The 23,403-nt window shown below is 43.0% G+C and overlaps 1 protein-coding gene across 6 annotated transcripts in view; it reads right to left on the minus strand.

Moving 5' to 3' along the window:
• The window catches only part of rbks (ribokinase), a 154,535-nt gene that overhangs the window by 75,649 nt on the left and 55,483 nt on the right, over window positions 1-23,403 (minus strand). For 4 of the 6 annotated variants that reach the window (XM_078212260.1, XM_078212258.1, XM_078212255.1 and 1 more), the window contains 4 exons: window positions 22,896-22,959; window positions 22,585-22,647; window positions 18,838-19,002; window positions 7,491-7,582 (listed from right to left, as the gene is read on the minus strand). In XM_078212260.1, coding sequence (XP_078068386.1) covers window positions 7,491-7,582; window positions 18,838-19,002; window positions 22,585-22,647; window positions 22,896-22,959 — 384 coding nt within the window. The remainder of the gene's footprint in view (window positions 1-7,490; window positions 7,583-18,837; window positions 19,003-22,584; window positions 22,648-22,895; window positions 22,960-23,403) is intronic. The other 2 variants (XM_078212256.1, XM_078212257.1) reach the window with 2 other exon arrangements.

The raw sequence follows: 23,403 nt of genomic DNA on the forward strand, positions 1-23,403 counted from the left end.
GTCGGTCCCGCGGCTAACAGTCAGGTGGTCTTCACCTCGGGACCTACAACTCCAGTCCGGGGAAAGTTACAGGCTTAAAAACCCCCTAGCTGCTTCCTGTGAAGGCAGCTCATACTCCATGAAGCCTACGGGTTGATCTGTCGATGATCCCCCGTCATAACACTTTCCCCACAACCCAGACCATAACTTTGTCCTATTGAATATGGATCCAAGTCCCTTTTGAAAATTACTGTTGAATCTGCTTCCTTTTTGGCTGTGCATTCCAGATCATAAAATCTTGCTGCATAAAAAAAAGGTCACATAAGATCATAAGACACAGGAGCAGAAGCAGGCTATTCGGCCCATTGAATCTGCTCCACCATTCAATGAGATCATGACTGATCTGACATGATAATGGACGCTATTCATTATCCGGGCACACTACAATAGCTTACCAGATATCAGTGTAAGTCACTTCCTCCCAGGCTTTTTTTTGCCAACTAGTGTGACTTTAATCCCCCTGAAGAAATTAATTAAGCTGTTCAGAGATATAGATAGTAAGAACATTGGCAAAGTGAAAAGACAGGCTCACACCATGATTGCAGACCGATGTCTGATGAAGGATATGCACCCCAAACAGTTAATCTGTCTGTTCCCCCATCCCCCCGCCACAAATATCTAAATATGTTTAGACTTTCTGTAAGGGGGAATAATGGTATTGGAATCCTGACACTCCATTAAGTGGGACAAACTATGTACTACTGGGATATGTCCAGATTTTGTGAACACACAGCATATTCAACATATGAAGTCATATCTTCACCATCTGACCACAAACAGATCTCAACGGATAATAACAAAATCCAAATTACTGAGTCAATCACTATAATATAAATCATTCCTTCCATTATGTACCGAGTATGCGTATGATCCAATTTTCATTATAAGTAAGGTTTCTCATTTTCATGTTTGTTGACTTCCCTAAAATTGACTTTAAAATCATTCCTAACCAAATTTTCGTTGATTAACTCACTAATTCTCCACTATTCATAGATTTGTCCACAGAAATCTGTATCTACCTTTTGCAGTGCTGTAATGTCATAGCTTCCCATTCAACTAATCACATCTAAAAGAGATGCCACTGGCCCTACAACCAGTCATCAGAAAGAAGGGAGATTAAGTTGTTGGCTCTGACAAAGAAACATCCATCTTCTTCCTGGTGCAGGAAGATTGACCAATGCTGCTACTGTCACCTGCTGCAGCGTGGAATGACTCCACGACATAAAAAGTCAAGGCCACTTGCACGTTCAGAGCCACAGGCAAAGATGGTGTTGGTCTGATGTATAGAACGTTTGTTCGGCTGTATTTGGAATACTGCGTCCAGTTCTGGTCGCCACACTACCAGAAGGACGTGGAGGCTTTGGAGAGAGTACAGAGGAGGTTTACCAGGATGTTGCCTGGTATGGAGGGGCTTAGTTATGAGGAGAGATTGGGTAAACTGGGGCTGTTCTCCCTGGAAAGACGGAGGATGAGGGGAGGCTTAATAGAGGTGTATAAAATTATGAAAGGCATAGATAGGGTGAACGGTGGGAAACTTTTCCCCAGGTCGGTGGTGACGTTCACGAGGGGTCATAGGTTCAAGGTGAAGAGGGGAGGTTTAACACAGATATCAGAAGGACATATTTTACACAGAGGGTGGTGGGGGCCTGGAATGCGCTGCCAGGCAAGGTGGTGGAGGCGGACACACTGGGAACGTTTAAGACTTATCTAGACAGCCATATGAACGGAGTGGGAATGGAGGGATACAAAAGAATGGTCTAGTTTGGACCAGGGAGCGGCGCGGGCTTGGAGGGCCGAAGGGCCTGTTCCTGTGCTGTATTGTTCTTTGTTTGTCTGCCATTGGTGCTCCAGAAAATGACATGACTCTCTGGTTGTCTCCCTAGAAAAGTAGAGCCTCTTCCCATATTCTTGTGCTGAGGGACCCACTCAAGCTTGGGGCCGTCACTGCCAAGACGCAATGGGGAAAGGCCTCTATGTAAGGCCTTTCAGCCAATGTACACTGAGGGGCTGGTAACTGGGTAAAACCCTGCGAGCTAAGTGTTTAATTCTAACTTCATTGAATTAATTATCAAAAATTTGAAAAGAATTCTACTCCCTGTGATGAAAACATTGAAATATATATAATGTTCTCATCACTGAACTGAAGCACCTCAGAGTGCATCTTGATCGCTGGAAAAATTGGGTAAAATCATTGAACTTTACTGTCATAACAATTTGAAATGCTTTGTAATGTGTCTTTCAGATTTTATATGAATAAAATATATTTTTGCAAATGAATAACCTATTCCCATATTCTCCTCATTGAACGTATGAAGTTCAAGTTCATCCTAATGGATGTAGGCCTCATGTGATTTGTCCTCCCTCCCGCTGCATCTGTAGGTCTGGAAAATTTTGGTCTCCCTCATCTTAATCACCAAACCCACGATGCCAACAAGAAGCTCTTCCAGACAATCACGTCAAAATTTCACTGTAGATTCAGCCAGGTCAGAAATATGACCCAATCCCCAGGTCTGAAATTTGTCAGCCAGTTGGTGGAAGAATAAAATCTTGTCCTTCATGACGGAATGGGCCTTATTTCATGACCCCTTTCTCTCTTGCATATTGTCTTGGGAACCCCCATTATGTTAATGCACACAAATTATAGGCTGCGTAGGAGGATTGAGCGCCAAACCTTGATTTTAATCATCAGTCATGAATTGTGATCGGGCACCAGCAGCATACAGGCCTTCTCCCTTTCAGCTTCAATCCTAACTAATTCTCAGGACAAAATAAGCTGCCTAGACCCCTTACATGCAATGCTTCCTGAAGAACCAATTTGGATAAAGTAATACATTCTTCCTGCAGATGCTGTGCTTTCAGGAAGTGCGAGTAACTCAGTAAAATATGTATGGAAATATAGACTCACAATATGTGCGGTTGCAGACTAATAGGTCTCAAAATTTGTGTGAATGCTTACCTACAAGTACAGTAGCTTTAAGCCAATGTGTTACTGAGCAACACAGCAAAGTGGTTACAGGTCTCATTCTAAAACTATGTTAGGTTCACTAATCTCAGTTGAGTGTCCTTGAGTGCCTTTAAGACAGAGATAGGTAGGTTTTTGATCAATAAGGGAAGAAGGCAGAGAATTGGGAAGAGAATCATATCAGCCATGACTGAATGGCAGAGCAACTTCGATAGGCTGAATGGCTTAATTTTGCTTCCATATCTTATGGTCAATTTGGGGAGTAATAAGGAAAATCCAATTGACAAAACACAGAGACTCATGTGTTAAGGTGACAGGACTGAACTGGACAACGACGGAGGATAGTGTGGACGATACTGTCATAACTGTAGAATAGGTAATGAAGAATACTGCACCACATTCACATGTCATTAGTGATTTTAGTTAAGGTTATTTCAGCCCTGTGACAGGGACAGAAACACGATTAAAGAGATACAAACATGGAATTGTAGGAAAGGTATGCATAGTTTCAGGAGACACATTCACAAACTTGAGAGGAATAGTAGTTTGCAGATGGTTAAACAGTTTAAAAGGACAGAGGGTTCAAAGGTGGATTTGTTGAAGAGTGTTGACAGCAAATTTGTAAGGAAGAGAATCTGAAAAAAAAAGGATCTATTTACAACGTCAGGGAGCATAGGGACTAGGAAGGGAAACTGGGTGGTTATGTGAATGTGGTGCAGTATTCCTCATTACCTAGGGAAACTGGGTGGTTATTAGTATAGTCTTAATGGGATCAAGAAGTGGGTTCTATAAATATGATAGGTAATGAGAGGAAATCAGAGAGAAACTGGAAGAAAGATGTACATTCAGTGCTATGGCAGGGAAGGAACTGGTATAGCGAGGGGTGTAGAGATGGGTTGATGGTGATTTAAGGCAAGGGAAAGCAGCTTAATTGATTGTCTCAAACTCGGTGTCAAAGAAGTCCATGAGTTTCCTCACAATTGTTGGTGCAGATGGAGGGAGCAGGGGAGAAGGCTTTTAAACTAGGCCATTAGTCGTGTGGACAAAAAGCCAGGTTTCTGTTGGCTCACCAGGTTGACCCTGCAGTCATGTGTAGCTTTGGCAGAGGACAAACTTGTCTCAAAAGTGCTTGATGTGTTCAGTCAGATCTGGTGATGGATGGCTAAACCAGTTGTGTGCCAAGCATTGAACATGTCTGCATCTCTTGGGCTTAAGGAGCGAAAAGAGAGGATATATCTGGGAATTGGCCAAATAGGAGAGAGTAAAGGCATTTCATTCTTTTCTACCAACACCAATGAGCAAAATCTTTTTTTTCAATAAAAGCAAACAATGAACTAGTTTGCAGAGATATTCCAGGTTTAATTAGGATTTCGGTCAACTCCAGATTATTTTTCCCTGTGCAGTTTAACTCCCTCCAACAGGTTACTATTAGAGGATAGTGCATGGGGAAAGTTTAGAGGGGATGTGCGAGTCAAGTTTTTTTTTATACAGAGGGTGGTGATATGGTAGGTAATGAGAGGAAATCAGAGAGATTTGTCTGGAACGCACTGCCCGGGGAGGTGGTGGGAGCAGGTACGATAGCGGCATTTAAGGGGCAACTAGATGAATATATGAATAGGATGGGAATGGAAGGATACGGACTCCGTAAGTGCATACGGTTTTAGTTTAGGCAGGCATCATGATCGACGCAGGCCTGGAGGGCCGAAGGGCCTGGAGGGCCGAAGGGCCTGTTCCTGTGCTGTACTGTTCTTTGTTTGACAGAAACAATCTTCAAGAGATCTGTCCCCCACCTGTGTAGAATCTTCAGAAAGTAGAAATCTTTATGGATAGACTTTGGTCCACACAGCAACACAATTACTTCGATCCCAGCTGCCTGCATTTTTTCCCCTCAATATAATCAGACTTTAGAAAAGGCTTACACAATTTCCCAGTACTGTTTGGAAATATTAAAAGATACGAAAATAGAGATTTATCATTTTCTTATAAGGTATATAACTAACACATATATACGCATATACACACACACATAAATATATATCAGAATTAGCATGAAACTGATCATTTTTCCCCCCAATCTAAATACACATTTGGATAGATTACTGGAAAGCTTTATGTCAACAGATGAAATGTTTGAATAGACAATGATCAACTGTTACACCACAGACCATTTAAATCATTAATTTAAACAAACACTTGAACAAAATACATATTGAATGCAAATGTGTGGAGAAGTCCAAAAAAACAATATTGTCACTAGGGCAGATTGGCAGCCAGTACCGTATGTTGAGCATCAAAAACAATATAATTGGAGGCACATTTTACACATGGGTGGTGATTTTGTAGCAACTGTTATTCTTGGCGAAGGGATCCCTATCATGGGAGCAAAGAGGAAATAGCCTGGAACACTTGAGAACCAAGCTTGGCTCAGGTATATGCGTGTATCTCGGAGTTCTTGGTGGTGGTCTGGGCATTTGCTACCCAATAAATCAGTCCAGTAAGAAAATACTTCCTTTGCTATATCACATCATGTACAAGCAATCAAGCCATACATTTTTACAGGTATGCTTCCGCCTCATGAAGTGGCACGTAGAACTACATCCTGCTTTATTTACAGTTGCCAGCATTATGCTGTAGGCAAGAATTAGGAATCTTGTTGCACAATATTAGTTCCCGAAGTATGAAAGGGTCATTTATCAATCATTAATGTATAGCAGCGGGAACAATGCAGCTGCTGAGTTACACCAACAGCTACATGCAAAGAAAAACCACGACCTGGATAAAACTGATCGCCAGTTAGAGGTTGGTGAAATGAAAAAAGGTTCTTTACATATTTATCCTCCATCCATTTTATTAATCTACACACTAAGGGGACAGAAAATGCTGGAAAAACACAGTGGACTAAAAATGCGCTCTTAATTCATACATTCAAACTCAGAGGCCCAAGGACGTTCAGCTAAATCGTGGGAGGTGGGGACTGAAATGAGCTGTGGGGGTGGCGGAAGTTAAGCAATTCCAATTCCTGTGACATCACGGCAACACTCCTCAGCCTCCTGGCGCCATTGAAGAATCTTGAACTGGGCAGACATGCCACATGCCTCCTTCATTGGTCATTTCTCCTGAGGAGGCAGGACTTCAATTTACACACACAAGGGACCTGATATTGAATTTAGACATCCCTGGGTCATATAAAATTAAAAGCCATACAAATTTAACACCAGGGACAATGTCTCACAGATTGAGTGCAGGCCACCTTGCTGTTATATGGTCACATTCTACATCAGGGTACAAGGGCGCATATCAGAAATGTCCTAACTTATCTTTTCAGATACTGAGTTATTTGCTGCGCACACTCAACATTGGTCTGTCTTACTTTCAGATTTTCAGCATTTGCAGTTTTTTCCCTAAAAGAAATGCCTGACTACTCAAATATACAAACTTTGATGTAAATATGGGCGGCACGGTGGCACAGTGGTTAGCACTGCTGCCTCACAGTGCCAGGGACCCGGGCTCAATTCCGGCCTCGGGTCACTATCTGTGTGGAGTTTGCATGTTCTCCCCATGTCTGTGTAGCTTTCCTCCGGGTGCTCCGGTTTCCTCCCACAGTCTGAAAGACGTGCTGGTTAGGTGCATTGACCCAAACAGGTGCCGGAGTCTGGTGACTAGGGGAATTTCACAGTAACTTCGGTGCAGTGTTAATGTAAACCTTACTTGTGACACTAATAAATAAACTTAAACTTAAATATGCAGTTATAAAATATTAGTAGTATAAAACATTAAATGCCATTTCATTTGAATGCAGTCCTTAATCCTTCCGAATGTAGCTGGGGAATGCCTCCTTCCTAAGAACACCCATGTGGTAAGAATTAAATGTCAACCCACAGATAGCTGCCATTTCTGGTCTCGAATCTCCCCTTTTGGACTGATTCAGTTTTGGCCAATTCATTAAGCTCAGAAGGGACAAATGTTCTCAGAAATCTCAATTATTTTGGGACTAAATGCAAGTAAATGGTTTGAACTGGGCAATATTTGGGGATTTAGCAGAGGGTGAGTGAATTGCAGAGCTTGAAACATGCAGCTTACAAAATGTAACCGTGTAACAGTAAGATGGTCTGCGTTCATCTGTGCGAAATGTTGGCCCTGATGCTAAATTTGTATGGCTTTTGATTTTATATAGCCCAGAGATATCTAAATTCAGTATAATGCTCCAAGATCCAGTCACGCTCGAGCAGATAAGAACATCCTTCCACAATTCTCCAAAATGAAGCCCCAACCCCACTCCGAGAGGCGGTAATGTTTCCATTTCTGACACCAGCCGTGTAGATTATTAAAGTGCCAATTTGTAAGTGAAATTTTGAGCAGTTCGGCACACGGCAGAGAAGGGCAAGCTTAATCTGTTTAACCTGGGTGCTTTTGAACCTATGCTTCAGGGTCAAAGGACAGCGAACTCAGTGCATCATCATGCGCAAAATAAGATATCGCTTCACAGTACCTCGGTCTCGTTGCAACAGAAGACATCTGTCTCTTTGTAGAACTCAGGATCAAGGTCAGCAATAGCCGGTGCAGGGTTGAAGATGGTTTTCACTGAAAAAAATCATTTTTAAAAAAAAAAGGGCATTAAAAGATAATAAATATATTTTGAGGATAATGTTTGGGAGAGACTACAAGAAAATAACTCCGGGGAGTGAAATAAGATAATAAAGCACAAATGCTGAGATCAATTGGCGAGTACTGAGCCACTAAACTGCTGTCGATGGAAGTTATTCTCTTTTTTTTAATTCATTCGTGGACATGGTCAGCATTTATTGCCCTTCCCGAGTAGTCCTTGAGGAGCTGGTGGGTGAGCTGCCTTCTTGAAATGCTGCAGTCCACGTGCTGTGGGTTGACCCACAATGCCGTGGAATGCAGCAATTTCCTACAGTATGAAATGTCCACTTTCCTCTCGAGTTGGGATAGAACATTAGCCTCCTTTTCATCCCTCTCCCAAGCAGGAAGTGGAATTGGGAAAGGATGTATACTTTCGGACACGGTAATAGAGAATGCACTTCACTAGAGAGTACATGGTTTTGTCAGTAAAGAGAGTTGGGGAGAGTTGTGGTATTTGTGATCTCCAAACTGGATAACAGAGTCCCATTTACCTGTTGTTCTAAGGATGGTATTACATTTATGCTATGACGGCAAGATTAGCGGAACTGCCTCTGTACTGGATTACCGAAGAAAATAGCTACACATATTTTTAAGCGCTGCCAGATATCTAGATTCGAGAATAAAAATGCATGTCTGCTTTTAAATTAAATAGTGTGATTCCGTAAGAGTGACAATGGAGATCACCCCATTGACTTTTCAGCCTACTGAAACTCCAAGCCAATCTCAGAAACATCCAATAAGAATCATAGAATCCCTACAGTGCAGAAAGAGACCATTCAGCCCATTGAGTCTGCACTGACCACAATCCCATCCAGGCCCTATCCCCATAACCCCATGCATTTACCCTAGCTAGTCCTCCTGACACGAAGGGGCAATTTAGCATGGCCAATCCACCTAACCCACACATCTTTCGACTGTGGGAGGAAACCGGAGCACTCGGAGGAAACCACACAAACACGGGGAGAATGTCCAAACTCCACACAGACAGTGACCCAAGCCGGGAATTGAACCCAGGCCCCTGGCACTGTGAGGCAGCGGTGCTAACCACTGTGCCACCCTGCTACAAGGAGGAATCCAGCTCCATACTTTTAGTTTATCTGGAGATCCCAGAGCAGTTCTCAAGCCCATTAATAATGTTGGTTTCCAATTCTGTTGGATCTCTGGAGGTTGGCTTTTTAAAAAAAATTAATTTAACAGTGTCTCGAACAGCATTGTCAATGGTAGGAGACCCATGCACTTTCTATCAAAGGCATTCCATCATGTAACGACCTCTCAGTTCATGTACAAGTGCAAAACCCAAGTTCCCAGTAAATATGGAATGGGAAACCTAGAACCTAATCAAAGAATCATACAGCACAGAAGAGGCCCTTTGGCTTATTGAGTCTGCACCGACACATTAGAAACGCCTGAACTCTTATTTAATCCCATCTGCCAGCACTTGGCCCGTAGCCCTGAATGTTATGACGTGCCAAGTGCTCATCAAGGTACTTCTAAAGGATGTGAGGCAACCCGCCTCCATCACCCTCCCAGGCAATGCATTCCAAACCGTCACCATCCTCTGGGTGAAAAAGCTCTTCCTCACATCCTCCCTAGACCTCCTGCCCCTCACCTTGAACCTATGTCCCCTTGTGACTGACTCTTCAACTAAGGGAACAGCTGCTCTTTATCCACTCTGTCCATAATCTTGTACACCTCGATCAGGTCGCCCCTCAGCCTTCTCTGCCCCAACGAAAACAACCCAAGCCTATCCAACCTCTCTTCATAACTTAAATGTTCCATCCTGGTGAATCCCCTCTGCACCCCCACCCCCACCCCCCACCCCCAGTGCAATCACATCCTTATGATAATGTGGTGACCAGAACTGCACACAGTACTCTAGCTGTGGCTTCACCAAAATTCTATACAACTTCAACATGACTTCCCTGCTTGTGCAATGTGTGTCTCGATTGATAAAGTCAACTGCCCTCATATTGCCCTCAATACCCTCATAAATGCAAGTTTTTTACACAGAGGGTGGTGGGTGCCTGGAACTCGCTGCCGGGGGAGGTAGTGGAAGCAGATACGATAGTGAATTTTAAGGGGCATCTGGACAAATACATAAATAGAATGGGAATGGAGGGATATATGGTCCCTGAAAGGGTAGGGGGTTTTAGTTCAGTCGGGCAGCATAGTCGGTGCAGGCTTGGAGGGCCCAAAGGCCTGTTCCTGTGCTGTAATTTTCTTTGTTCATATGCCTTTAGCACCACTCTATGAACATGCCCTTCCGCATTTAGAGATCTACGGATAAACACATCAAGGTCCCAAATGAATAAAACCTGACTGCTCTTTCAAAATTTTAGTGGGCTTAAACTCTGCAATCCAGGTCTCAAGCAAAACTATCTGAAACCTTTTCTCAGTTTGCACGCAGGTGGAAATTGAGACATTTTAAAGTAAGAACATGTAATCTGTAACTAACAAAGCTGTTTTAGTAAAGGGCATGTTAGTATGAGCTCATCATTCGCAAGGCAACACTTTCTTCTGACAATGAAGTTTTCTGTCAGACACTCCTACAGAGAAGAGTTTAGCGCTCTGAAACACCCACTGACCCTCGTATATAATTTGAGCCAGCAGGTGACCTATGCCTTAACTACAGTCGCACTTCCCCTTCTTGCAGTCATGTTAAAAGCTGCTGTTCGAAAAGACCATCATTGGCAAAATAATAACAGACTGTAAGCAACACAACCTCTCAAATACAGGACAAAATTGCACTCCATTGGATGAGGGGAGGAGATATGGGGCTGTAACATGATCATTCAAGCAATCTTGAGCATTGCTTTAAATTTGCATTTGTGGCTTAAGAGATCAAAAGATCTTTTAATGCTATGGAAAACAGGTTTCAACTCAACTTTATTTCAGATATGACAGTTTAATCAATAGAGATATGCAACTTGTAAGAGCAAACAGAAAACTTAAAAAGCACAAAATTATTTAAAGGGAAGGAAAGAAGGAGATGGAATTTTTATTCAAAAGTAGTCTTCCATTTCATTGAAATACTAAATGACACTTCTAGAGGACATCATTGTGAGGTATTTTTCAATCCTTTCACAGGATTTGGGTGTCACAGGCTAGGCCAGTATTTGTTGCCCATCACTAATTGTTCTTGAGAAGATGGTGGTGAGCTGCCTTCTTAAACAGATGCGGTCTATGTGATGTAGGTACACCCAGTGCTCCCAGAGAAGGAGTTCAGGATTTTGACCCATAACAGGAACGGCGATAATTCAGGATGGTGTGGCTTGGATGGGAACTTCCAGGTGGTGGTATTCCCATGCATCCTCTGCTACTTTTGTCCTTTTAGGTGGTAGAGGTTGCAGGTTTGGAAGGTGCTTCTGACAGAGCCTTGGTGAGTTCCTGCAGTGTATCTCATAGATGGTACACACTACAACGACTGTGCATCAATGGTGGAGGGAGTGAAATGTTTAAGGAGGTGAATAAGGTGCCAATCAAGTGGGCTGCTTTATCCTGGATGCTGCCCAGTATTGTTAGAGCTGCAATCATCCAAGCAAGTTGAGAGTATTCGATCACGCTCTTAACTTGCTTTGTGGACATGTTTTGGGGTGTCAGGAGTGAGTTACTCGCTCCCAGCCTCTTCCAGCCACGGCATTTATATAAATAAAAGCAAATTACTGCGGATGCTGGAAGCTGAAACTAAAAGAGAAAATGCTGGAAAATCTCAGCAGGTCTGGCAGCATCTGTAAGGAGAGAAAAGAGCTGACGTTTCGAGTCCAGATGACTCTTTGTCAAAGATAAAAGGCATTTATTAAATACAGTATTTATATAGCTGGTCCAGTTCTGGGTCTGGTCAATGGTAACCCCCCAGGATGTTGATAATGGGGGATTCAATGATTGTAATGCCATTGAATATCGAGGGGAGATGCTTAGATTCTCTATTATTGGAGATGCTTATTGCCTGGCACCTGGGTACTTGAATGTTACTTGTCACTTTTCAGCCCAAGCCTGAATGCTATTTTGATGCATTAAATTAAGCCTTGACTTGGCACCACTGAATATGATATTTCATCTTATTAGACTGCTCTAAAGATGGAAATCTCTCCTGTGTATCATAAAATGACTGCTTCATTGCAAAAATCCGCAGTTGTGGCCAGAGTCCGACTTGAAGACCTTTCGAGAGTGCCAGGATCAGGGATCGGGATCTCCGGATTTCAGGATAAAGTTGCACTTCTCACTAAGTCGTCACTCTCTACAATTTAATTTAGAATCATAGAATGGTTACAGCACAGGAGGCCATTTACCCCATTGTGTTCATGCCAGCTCTCTGTAAGAGCAACTCAGCTAGACCCACTCTCCGTGATCCACTTTTCCTATGGCCTGAAGCGGATTAAGAAGTCTCACAACACCAGGTTAAAGTCCAACAGGTTTATTTGGTAGCAAAAGCCACCTGTTGGACTTTAGCCTGGTGTTGTGAGACTTCTTACTGTGTTCACCCCAGTCCAACGCCGGCATCTCCACATCGGAAGCAGATTTGCAGGGAGGGAAAATCTAACCCAAGGGTTTTTATTTTGGTCACTACAACTTCTTATCTCAACTTCAGTTTAAGAAATGTTTGGTAACTACAATTTTGTTGTATGACTCAGGGAAGCGAAAAGCACGCTCTTACACTCTCCTTTCTCTTCAATCTCCAAATTAATAGATTGAGAAATGGTTTTCCAATGCTAGCTTGTGAAACTGAGGGGAGGCTAATGCATTTAATTATTTAGCCTTTCACCGATCCTGCAAGATAGTACATGTGAATTGCTTAATCTCCGGAGCGTTTCAATCTTTCAACATACCAGGCAACTCATCATACGACTCTTGCCAACAAATGCAATGACCCAATACACTTCCAGCTGCAGAACTACAATATTCCTCAACTTGAACAGACCATTGCTGATCAGCTATGATTTTATTTTCTGAACTATCCTCAGAATATCATTAACCATCTCTGTAATCAAACAGCACATAATACATTTTACAGTAAACGTAATGCACAGTCTTGACTACTAACTTCAGACTTCCTTTTGATTTGATTTATCACATGTATTAGTATACAGTGAAAAGTACTGTTTCTTGTGTACTATACAGACAAAGCATATCGTTCGTAGAGAAGGAAAGGAGAGAGTGCAGAATTATTCTATATCTTTTTTTAAAGAAAAACCAGGTAGGGTCTATCCCAGAATACTGAAAGAGGCGAGGGGAGAAATGCTGAGGACTTGGCCAAAATCTTTGTATCCTCTTTAGCCACGGGTGAGAAACCAGAGGATTGGAGAGGAGCTAACATTGTTCCTCTGTTTAAGAAGGGCAGAAGAGACAATCCAAGAAATTACAGGCCTGTGAGCCTTACATCAGTGGTGGGGAAATTATTGGAGAAGATTCTTAGGAACAGGATATACTCACATCTGGAAGAGAATAGGCTTATTGGCAATAGGCAGCATGGTTTTGTAAAGGGAAGGTCATGTCTCACAAACTTGATTGAGTTCTTTGAGGAAGCAACAAGAAATATTGACCAGGGCAGGGCAGTGGGTGTTGTATACATGGACTTTAGTAAAGTCTTTGATAAGGTTCCTCATGCAGGCTGATACAGAAGATGAAGTCATATGGGATCCAAGGTGAGCTGGTAAGATGGATACAGAACTGGCTTGGTCATAGAAGTCATGATGTGGAGATGCCGGCGTTGGACTGGGGTAAACACAGTAAGAAGTTTAACAATACCAGGTTAAAGTCCAACAGGTTTATTTGGTAGCAAAAGCCACACAAGCTTTCGAAGCTCTAAGCCCCTTCTTCAGGTGAGTGGGAATTCTGTTCACAAACAGCTTATAAAGACACAGACTCAATTGACATGAATAACGGTTGGAATGCGAATACTTACAACTAATCAAGTCTTTAAGAAACAAAACAATGGGAGTGGAGAGAGCATCAAGACAGGCTAAAAAGATGTGTATTGTCTCCAGACAAGACAGCCAGTGAAACTCTGCAGGTCCACGCAACTGTGGGAGTTACAAATAGTGTGACATGAACCCAATATCCCGGTTGAGGCTGTCCTCGTGTGTGCGGAACTTGGCTATCAGTTTCTGCTCAGCGACTCTGCGCTGTCGTGTGTCGCGAAGGCCGCCTTGGAGAACGCTTACCCGAATATCAGAGGCCGAATGCCCGTGACCGCTGAAGTGCTCCCCAACAGGAAGAGAACAGTCTTGCCTGGTGATTGTCGAGCGGTGTTCATTCATCGTACCGATGTACCGTGGACCTGCAGAGTTTCACTGGCTGTCTTGTCTGGAGACAATACACATCTTTTTAGCCTGTCTTGATGCTCTCTCCACTCCCATTGTTTTGTTTCTTAAAGACTTGATTAGTTGTAAGTATTCGCATTCCAACCATTATTCATGTCAATTGAGTCTGTGTCTTTATAAGCTCTGTTTGTGAACAGAATTCCCACTCACCTGAAGAAGGGGCTTAGAGCTTCGAAAGCTTGTGTGGCTTTTGCTACCAAATAAACCTGTTGGACTTTAACCTGGTGTTGTTAAACTTCTTACTTGGTCATAGAAAGCAGGGAGTAGCAGTGGAGATCTGTGACAAGTGGTGTTCCACAAGGATCAGTGCTGGGGCCTGTGTTGTTTATAATATATAATATATATATATATATATAAATGATTTGGAGGAAAACGTAGGTGGTCTGATTAGTAAATTTGCAGATGATACAAAAATTGGGGGAAATAGCAGATAGTGAGGTGGATTGTCAGAGGATACAGCAGGATATAAATTGGCTGGAGACCTGGACCAAAAGATGGCAGATGGGATTTAACCCAGACACATGTGAGGTGATGCAATTTTCCTACTGCAGAAGGAAAGTATACAGTAAATGGTAGAGCCCTTAAAAATATTAGTATACAGAGGGATCTAGGTGTGCAGATCCACAGTTCCCTGAAGGTGGTAACTCAGGTGGACAAGGTGGTCAAGAAGGCTTATGGCATGCTGGCCTTCATCGGTCATTGAGTATAAGAATTGGAAAATCATGTTGCAGCTGTATAGGACTTTGGTTAGGCCGCATTTGGAGTATTGTGTACAATTCTGGTCACCACACTACCAGGAGGATGTTGATGCAATGGAAAGGGTGCAGAAGAGATTTACCAGGACGTTGCCTGGTTTGGAGGACATGGACTATGAAGAAAGGTTGAACAAACTTGGATTGTTTTCACTGGAGCGTCAGAGGATGAGGGGGGACCTGATAGAGATTTACAAGATTATGACAGGCTTGGATAGAGTGGATAGTCAGAGTCTTTTTCCCAGGGTTGAAGGGTCAATTACAGGGGGGCATAGGTTGAAAGTGAGAGGGGGAAAAGAGATGCATGGGGCAAGTTTTTCACACAGAGGGTGGTGAATGCCTGGAATGCACTGCTGGAGGTGGTGGTGAAAGCATGTGTCTATCCAGAGGCATCTGGATAGATACATGAATAGGTATGGAATAGAGGGATATAGACCACATAGAGGCAAGAAAATATTAGATTAGAGAGGCATTTGTGTTGGCAGAGACTTGGTGGGCCAAAGGGCCTGTTCCTGTGTTGTACTGTTCTTTGTGATTCCACACCAAACATATGGCCCAATTGTGAGAGACTGCGAACTTTTATCATACCTCAATATGTCTGTTCTTTAAGCGAAAGCTGAGATGCAGAATAACCTTCACCAGCTTCACAACCCTCCAAGATCTCTGTGCTCCTGCAGATCTGGCCTCTTGTCCATCCTTTAGTTTAATGACTTTACGAGGATGTTGCCAGGACTAGTGGGTCTCAGTTATAGGGAGCAGTTGGCCAGGCTAGGGCTTTATTCCTTGGAACGTAGGAGAATGAAGGGTGACCTCATTGAGGTGTATAAAATCTTGAGGGGCATAGATAGGATGAACACATGGGTCTTTTTCCCAGGGAAGGGGAATTGAAAACTAGAGGGTATAGATTTATGGTGAGAGGGGAAAGATTTAAAAGGGACCTGAGGGGCAACCTCTTCACGCAGAGGGCGGTGCGTATGTAGAATGCGCTGCCAGAGAAAGTGGTTGAGGCAGGTTTAATAGTAATGTTTAAAAAGCAATTGGATAAGTACACGGATGGGAAAGGCGTAGAAGGATACGGGCCAAACGCGGGCAATTGGGACTAGCTGGGAGGGTATCATGGTCGGCATGGACCGGTTGGGCCTGTTTCCATGCTACACTGTCTCAATGTCTCTATGACACTTCACCATTCACAGTTTTGCATTCATTTGTATAGGACCACAAGTTCAATTCCCTTCTTAAACCTTCAGATGCTCCATAAAAAATTCCTGAACTCTGTCGAGTTAGCTGATCTCATTTAGGGTGGCTCTTGGTAGCAATTGGCCTGGGTCAGAGTGAGGAACAATGAGCCACCATTTCAGCTCTGTATTCTGACAGTAACACTGCTGTGGGTGCATGATAAAAGCAGCATCATCCGGAATGTTCTTCAGCCAAATAGTTATCACTTATAATAATGCTTAATTAAATAGCACAACTTTGCAAGTAGTAGCATCATTTGGAGCAAAGCATCCTTCACATCTCAATTTAATATTTGAAGGACATCAATGTTATACCTGATCATTTTTTCTTTTTAGACCTGTTTAACTGGGCCATAGAATCCCTACAGTGCAGAAGGAGGCCATTTGGTCCATCGAGACTACACCGACTCTCCGAAAGACATCTCAGCCAGGCCCTATCCCTATAACCCCACATATTTACCCTGCTAATCCCCCAAACTTACACATCTTGGGACACTAAGGGACAATTTAGCATGGCCAATCCACGTAACCTGCACATCTTTGGACTGAGGGAGGAAACTGGAGCACCTGGAGGAAACCCACGCAGACATGGGGAGAACGTGCAGACTCCACTCAGGCAAGGCAGGCACTGCTGAAAGTCCATAATAGGCACAAAATTCCATTTGATAGCACAAGTTGCCCACACTAATCTTCCCCCACTTACCAATATCAATAGGTCAAGGATTTTTTACTCCTTAACACAGCCTGCCCTCCACTGTATACAAACTCCACCTTCTGATTTCAAAGAACAATACAGCACAGGAACAGGCCCTTCGGCCCTCCAAGCCCGCGCCGCTCCCTGGTCCAAACTAGACCATTCTTTTGTATCCCTCCATTCCCACTCCGTTCATGTGGCTATCTAGATAAGTCTTAAATGTTCCCAGTGTGTGCGCCTCCACCACCTTACCCGGCAGCGCATTCCAGGCCCCCACCACCCTCTGCGTAAAATACGTCCTTCTGATATTCCCCCCCCCGTCACCTTGAACCTTGAACCTATGACCCCTTGTGAACGTCACCACCGACCTGGGAAAAAGCTTCCCACCATTCACCCTATCTATGCCTTTCATAATTTTATATACCTCTATTAGGTCACCCCTCATCCTCCGTCTTTCCAGTGAGAACAACCCCAGTTTACCCAATCTCTCCTCATAACTAAGCCCCTCCATACCAGGCAACATCCTGGTAAACCTCCTCTGTACTCTCTCTAAAGCCTCCACGTCCTTCTGGTAGTGTGGCGACCAGAACTGGGCGCAGTATTCCAAATGCGGCCGAACCAACGTTCTATACAACCGCAACATCAGACCCCAACTTTTATACTCTATGCCCCGTCCTATAAAGGCAAGCATGCCATATGCCTTATTCACTACCTTCTCCACCTGTGACGTCACCTTCAAGGATCTGTGGACTTGCACACCCAGATCCCTCTGCATATCTACACCCTTTATGGCTCTGTCATTTATCGTATAGCTCCCCCGTACGTTAGTTCTACCAAAATGCATCACTTCGCATTTATCTGGATTGAATTCCATCTGCCATTTCATTGCCCAAATTTCCAGCCTATTGTTATTGTTATTTCATTGTTCACAGTTGAGGTTGCAGTTATTCTACAGTTAGCAAAACTCAAAGAAACATGTGATGACCTTCTGTGAAAGGTGAGGGAAGGTCTCACACCCTAGGGATTTAGTGGGTTCAGTAGTTTCCAGAGTTCCACTGCCACTAGTGTATTAATGCACACCCAAAACACATGACCTAACTGACAGTATGACTGCATCCAAAAATCCCTAAATACCATGGTCCATCGTTTCTTGAATGATGCAAACTACTCCATAATGTTACACAGCAATAACATCTTTGCAAAAGAGTGTGGTTCATAATCTTTGTCATTTTTTTAAAAAAAGACATATTGAGAAAACACAATAAATTAAAACACTGCAGAATGGAAATAAACAAGGAGATTAATCAGAAACCAAAATACAGGGGAATTAAATGTAAAAGTTGGTATTTTTCCATTCTTCTCACAGGTACCTGTAACATTATGTGTCACTGATTCTAAACAGAATGGCAGTGCAGGGGTTGAAAAATTAGATGAGAAAAGGTTATCGCAGAAATTTTAACCACACACGTATATCACAGCATTATACAACACTGTGGGCAGCACGGTAGCGCAGTGGTTAGCACTGCGCTACCTTTAACTTTAAAGCACAGCTTGCTCCCAGAAACGAAGAATTTCAAGCCAGATGATCAAATAAAAAGTTAACGTTTATTTATTAGTCACAAGTAGGCTTACATTAACACTGCAATGAAGTTGCTGTGAAAATCCCCTAGTCGCCACACTCCGGTGCCTGTTCGGGTACACTGAGGGAGAATTTAACATGGCCAATGCACCTAACCAGCACGTCTTTCAGACTGTGGGAGGAAACCGGAGCACCCGGAAGAAACCCATGCAGACACGGGGAAAACATGCAGACTCTGCACAGTCAGTCACCCAAGCCGGGAATCGAACCCGGGTTGTTGGTGCTGTGAGGCAGCAGTGCTAACCACTGTGCCACCGATACGGCAACATCAGAACACTGATGGTGGTATCATGTCAAACGAGGATGCTGCTTGATTACTATTCCCTGTGACAGGTTAATCCTAGAATGTGACTCGATCTGGTAGAATTTAGAAATAAAAATCGAGATAACTAACTGAACATATCAGGGAAGAGGTTTGACCTGTTATTTGGGGTTAACACTGCATTGTGGAACAGTTACCCGTTTTAGAACTGCCCAAATTGGAAATCTACCTAATCAGATCAGCATAATCTGATGCACCATTGCTCAATCCTTAAACAATACTGTGCCCACCTCCAGCCTTGTGAGCGATTTTCAAGGCTGTTAATGTGACGGCAGGTCGAATTTCTAGTTGACAGACAACCACCTTCGCGCAACCGATTACTTTGGAAGCTTGTTCCAAATCTTCTGAATTTAACAGCAGGTTAGCCCCAGCTACGATGACGATTGCATTCTGTCCTGTAATAGTAAAAAGTAACAACTGTCAAGCCACGGCAGAAGAGAACAGAAAAGATGCCTCAGGTTTTGGATCCTTCCTCAGAAGTGTTACCATAACTCAGAAAGCATCCGTAGCCAAAATGTTCAGTCTTTTCGCTCGATGCATACTGTCTGACCTGATGAATCTTTCCAGAGTTTGCTTAATATTACATTTCATAATATTAGCATTTAAAGTGTGTTACTCATGGGGACAGATTTCCACTGTGTACAATGTGTAAAAAAAATCATACACCCATTCTTTACACATGGGGTCATGATTTCATTACACACATTACATGAAAAAAATAACAAGATGCTGTTCCGTTTACTAAATAACGAAATTCTTTTACACACAAATTGACCACCAGCAGACTTTGAATGCGAAAAGACAAGTTTATAATGATCCATTTACCTTTTTGGCGCGTCTAAATGGACACCGATGAGATTGAGAACTCGCTTGGAAGAAATCTGGCCCCAGTGTGGGCAAGCTGAATTCTCAAAGATCCCAGTTATTAACCTTGAGCGATCTGGTTGCTTTATCAAGTGTTTGTTAATCCAGCTCCCCTATACTGTCAGGCTTCATAGCACTAGTCCAGCTCTTCTTGAAGCCACAAGTATTCACCACTCAAACAAAATATAATTGGGCTATAGTGAGGTGACTCATGAATAAAACTCGCTATCTTCCCATATAGCTATGTCTCTGTCTGTTATCCTTAATTCTTTTGATTCCCTTTGACGTTTTGTTTGTTTTCCGCTTTTTGTAATTGTTTTAATCTATTTTCCCCTGTATATCTTACAAACTGAATCTCGCTGACCGCATTATATTTGACTTTTCAGTTCTTAGGGCGACACGGTGGCACAGTGGTTAGCACTGTTGCCTCACAGCATTCGATTCCTGGCTCAGGTCACTGTCTGTGCGGAGTCTGCGCGTTTCCCCGTGTCTGCGTGGGATTCCACCGGGTGGTCCGGTTTCCTCCCACAGTACGAAAGACATGCTGGTTTGGTGGATTGGCCATGCTAAATTCTCCCTCAGTGTACCTGAACAGGTGCCAGAGTGTGGCGACTAGGGGATTTTCACAGTAACTTCATTGCTGAGTTAATGTAAGCCTACATACGACACTAAATAAACTTTTTTTAAAAGTAACACTTAATGAGATTTGCTTTATATATTTTAGGGCATCACTCTTAATTCTGTCCCTTATTGGTTAGAACAGAATTTAATTCTAGAACTTAAAGTAATTGTCGGAAGTCGCTAAACATATAATGGATAATTTTCTGTTGTGGGTCGAGGAGCAGGAGTGCCCCTTCCAGGTCTAGAGGGCTAACGGATGGTGCTGCATCTCCATACTAAGTCCTCCTATATCTCAATTTTCGGAGTACAAGATGCTCTCAGTGCTTTGTGATAATGCTCAATCTCCATTTTCTTGTTTGTCTTTCATCCATCAATAAAAACAATGTTCACCATTTATTTACAGTAAGGTTCCATTCACCCTTTCACTGATTCTTCCTCCTTTGGCATTGCTTCCACTCACCATGTTGCTGCTGCTGCTCCTGGCTCTGGGCTTCACACGCTCCCATTCATCTCTCTCCACACTCTTGTCCTATTGCCCCCCAACGACTAGGCCACAACTCCCTCTCCCCCTCATCAATAGTCCCAACCCGCGATTCCCCCGAGTACTGAGCTCCAATCTCCAGACTGCTCCTTATTGTCAGGCTCCACGACCCCATCACAGCCTTAATCTTGTAACTCTCATCGCCCCCCCTCTGATTCTCATCCCAATCTCAGTCTCATCATTTCCCTTCCCTACCTGTCCTAAATTTAATCTGGTAATGGTGAAGAACTCTTAAGACGACTGCGACCGAATATATTTCTGTTTGGTAAGATATGATTCATTGTTGCTGTGACTAAGTCAATCAGTAGTTTTTTTAAACCTAGTTGCTTTCTGATTCTGGGATTTTATTGGGTTGAAAGAACAGTAATCAGAGGGATCTAGCTGGCCCACATTTTAGGATACAATTATCTTGATTCACAGTGGAGGTGGCACGGTGGCACAATTCGATTTTCAAGTTTGCTGACGACACCACCATAGTGGGTCGGATCTCAAACAATGACGAGACAGAGTACAGGAATGAGATAGAGAATCTGGTGAACTGGTGCAGCAACAATAATCTCTCCCTCAATGTCAACAAAACGAAGGAAATTATCATTGACTTCAGGAAGAATAAAGGAGAACATGCCCCTGTCTACATCAATGAGGACGAAGTGGAAAGGGTCGAGAGCTTCAAGTTTTTAGGTGTCCAGATCACCAACAACCTGTCCTGATCCCCCCATGCCAACACCATAGTTAAGAAAGCCCACCAACGCCTCTACTTTCTCAGAAGACTAAGGAAATTTGGCATGTCAGCTACGACTCTCACCAACTTTTACAGATGCACCATAGAAAGCATTCTTTCTGGTTGTAACACAGCTTGGTATGGCTCCTGCTCTGCCCAAGACTGCAAGGAACTACAAAAGGTCGTGAATGTAGCCCAATCCATCACGCAAACCAGCCTCCCATCCATTGACACTGTCTACACTTCTCGCTGCCTTGGAAAAGCAGCCAGCATAATTAAGGACCCCACGCATCTTGGACATTGTCTCTTCCACCTTCTTCCGTCGGGGAAAAGATACAAAAGTTTGAGATCACGTACCAACCGACTCAAGAACAGCTTCTTCCCTGCTGCTGTCAGACTTTTGAATGGACTTACCTTGCATTAAGTTGATCTTTCTCTACACCCTAGCTATGACTGTAACATTACATTCTGCACTCTCTTGTTTCCTTATCTATGAACGGTATGTTTTGTCTGTATAGCACGCAAGAAACAATACTTTTCACTGTCTGTTAATACATGTGACAATAATAAATCAAATCAAAATCACTGCTGTCTCACAGCGCCAGGGGCCCGGGTTCAATTCTCGGCTTGGGTCACTGTCTGTGTGGAGTTTGCACATTCTCCCTGTGTCTGCGTGGGTTTCCTCCGGGTGCTCCAGTTTTCTCCCACAGTCCAAAGATGTGCGGGTTAGGTGGATTGGTCATGATAAATTGCCCCTTAGTGACAGGGGGATTAACTAGAGTAAATGCATGAGGTTATGGGGCCAGGGCTTGGGTGGGATTGTAGTCAGTGCAGACTCGATGGGCCGAATGGCCTCCTTCCGCACTGTAGGATTCTATGATTCTACAATGTGGTGGTTGAAGAGTTTCTGCTCTCTGACTTTATAATCTGAGGGTATTCCTTAACACAAAAGCCACAGGTAAATAACCTTCCTTAAAATCTTATTTAATTTGTGCCGGATTTCAAAGATATCTCTGTAAGATAAGAGGCCAGCTAATAATCTTCACCCTCCCATTCATATTAAAAGGCTGTTGGTAAAATACATGTGTATACATCTCACTTCCAAGCCTCTGTAAATGTTAATTATACACTCTCGCTTAAAGAAAGAAAAACAGATCATTTTTACAGAGTTATTACCCGATTTCAGATATTTTTTTAAGGAAACATAGAAATGTCAGTCTTGTGTAGTACCTTCATCATTGACTGTAATCGGGGCAACTCCTGTTGATGCTTCATCTGTTTGACCCACATAGTCTGTAACAAGAAATCGATTTGTGTGTAACAATAATTTTAACATGCGAGATACAGCTATGTATTTAGAATGTATTGTATCACTTGTTTAATTACAACTGCAAAAGATGCGTTACAAGTGCAACTATAACAAACAATACAGCTTCTGACAGAGAAGAGGCAACTGAGAAACGTCCAACAAGAGCGATGCAATAATTCCATTGCAGATCCATAATCTCTCCAACAGTGAAGACAAGAGTTTGAAGTAATACCTGTAGACACGCCATTACTTTTGAAGTTTTCGATGTAATTATCTCCAAATGAATCTTTCCCAACCTGTTTGGTGAGGGAAAGAATTAGGGGTTAGGGGATGGCTTCTTGAAACTAAACACTTCATCCCAACTTAATAAAGAAACCATCTTGAAAACACTTTCAGACAGCAGGATTGAAATAACTCACAGTTGGCTGTTAGGTTACCATTTAGTAAAGCGTTTTCCAAAACAAAGTTGCACGAACTGTTGCCAGTAACAGCCTCGCTTCCCTATTCATCAGAGGAGGATGAACAAATGCATTCAACCTTCATTCGCACAATATGATGCCCGTGAATAGTTACTCATATGTTTTCTAGAACATCATGTATCTTTCAAATGAACTAACAATTGGAGCGGATAAGGGCTGTCTTGTATAATCATCATGTGGAGATGTTGGCGTTGGACTGGGGTGGGCACAGTAAGAAGTCTCACAACACCAGGTTAAAGTCCAACAGGTTTATTTGGAATC

This window comes from Mustelus asterias, chromosome 5 (assembly GCF_964213995.1).
Source record: "Mustelus asterias chromosome 5, sMusAst1.hap1.1, whole genome shotgun sequence".
NCBI classification, from domain to species: Eukaryota; Metazoa; Chordata; class Chondrichthyes; order Carcharhiniformes; family Triakidae; genus Mustelus; species Mustelus asterias.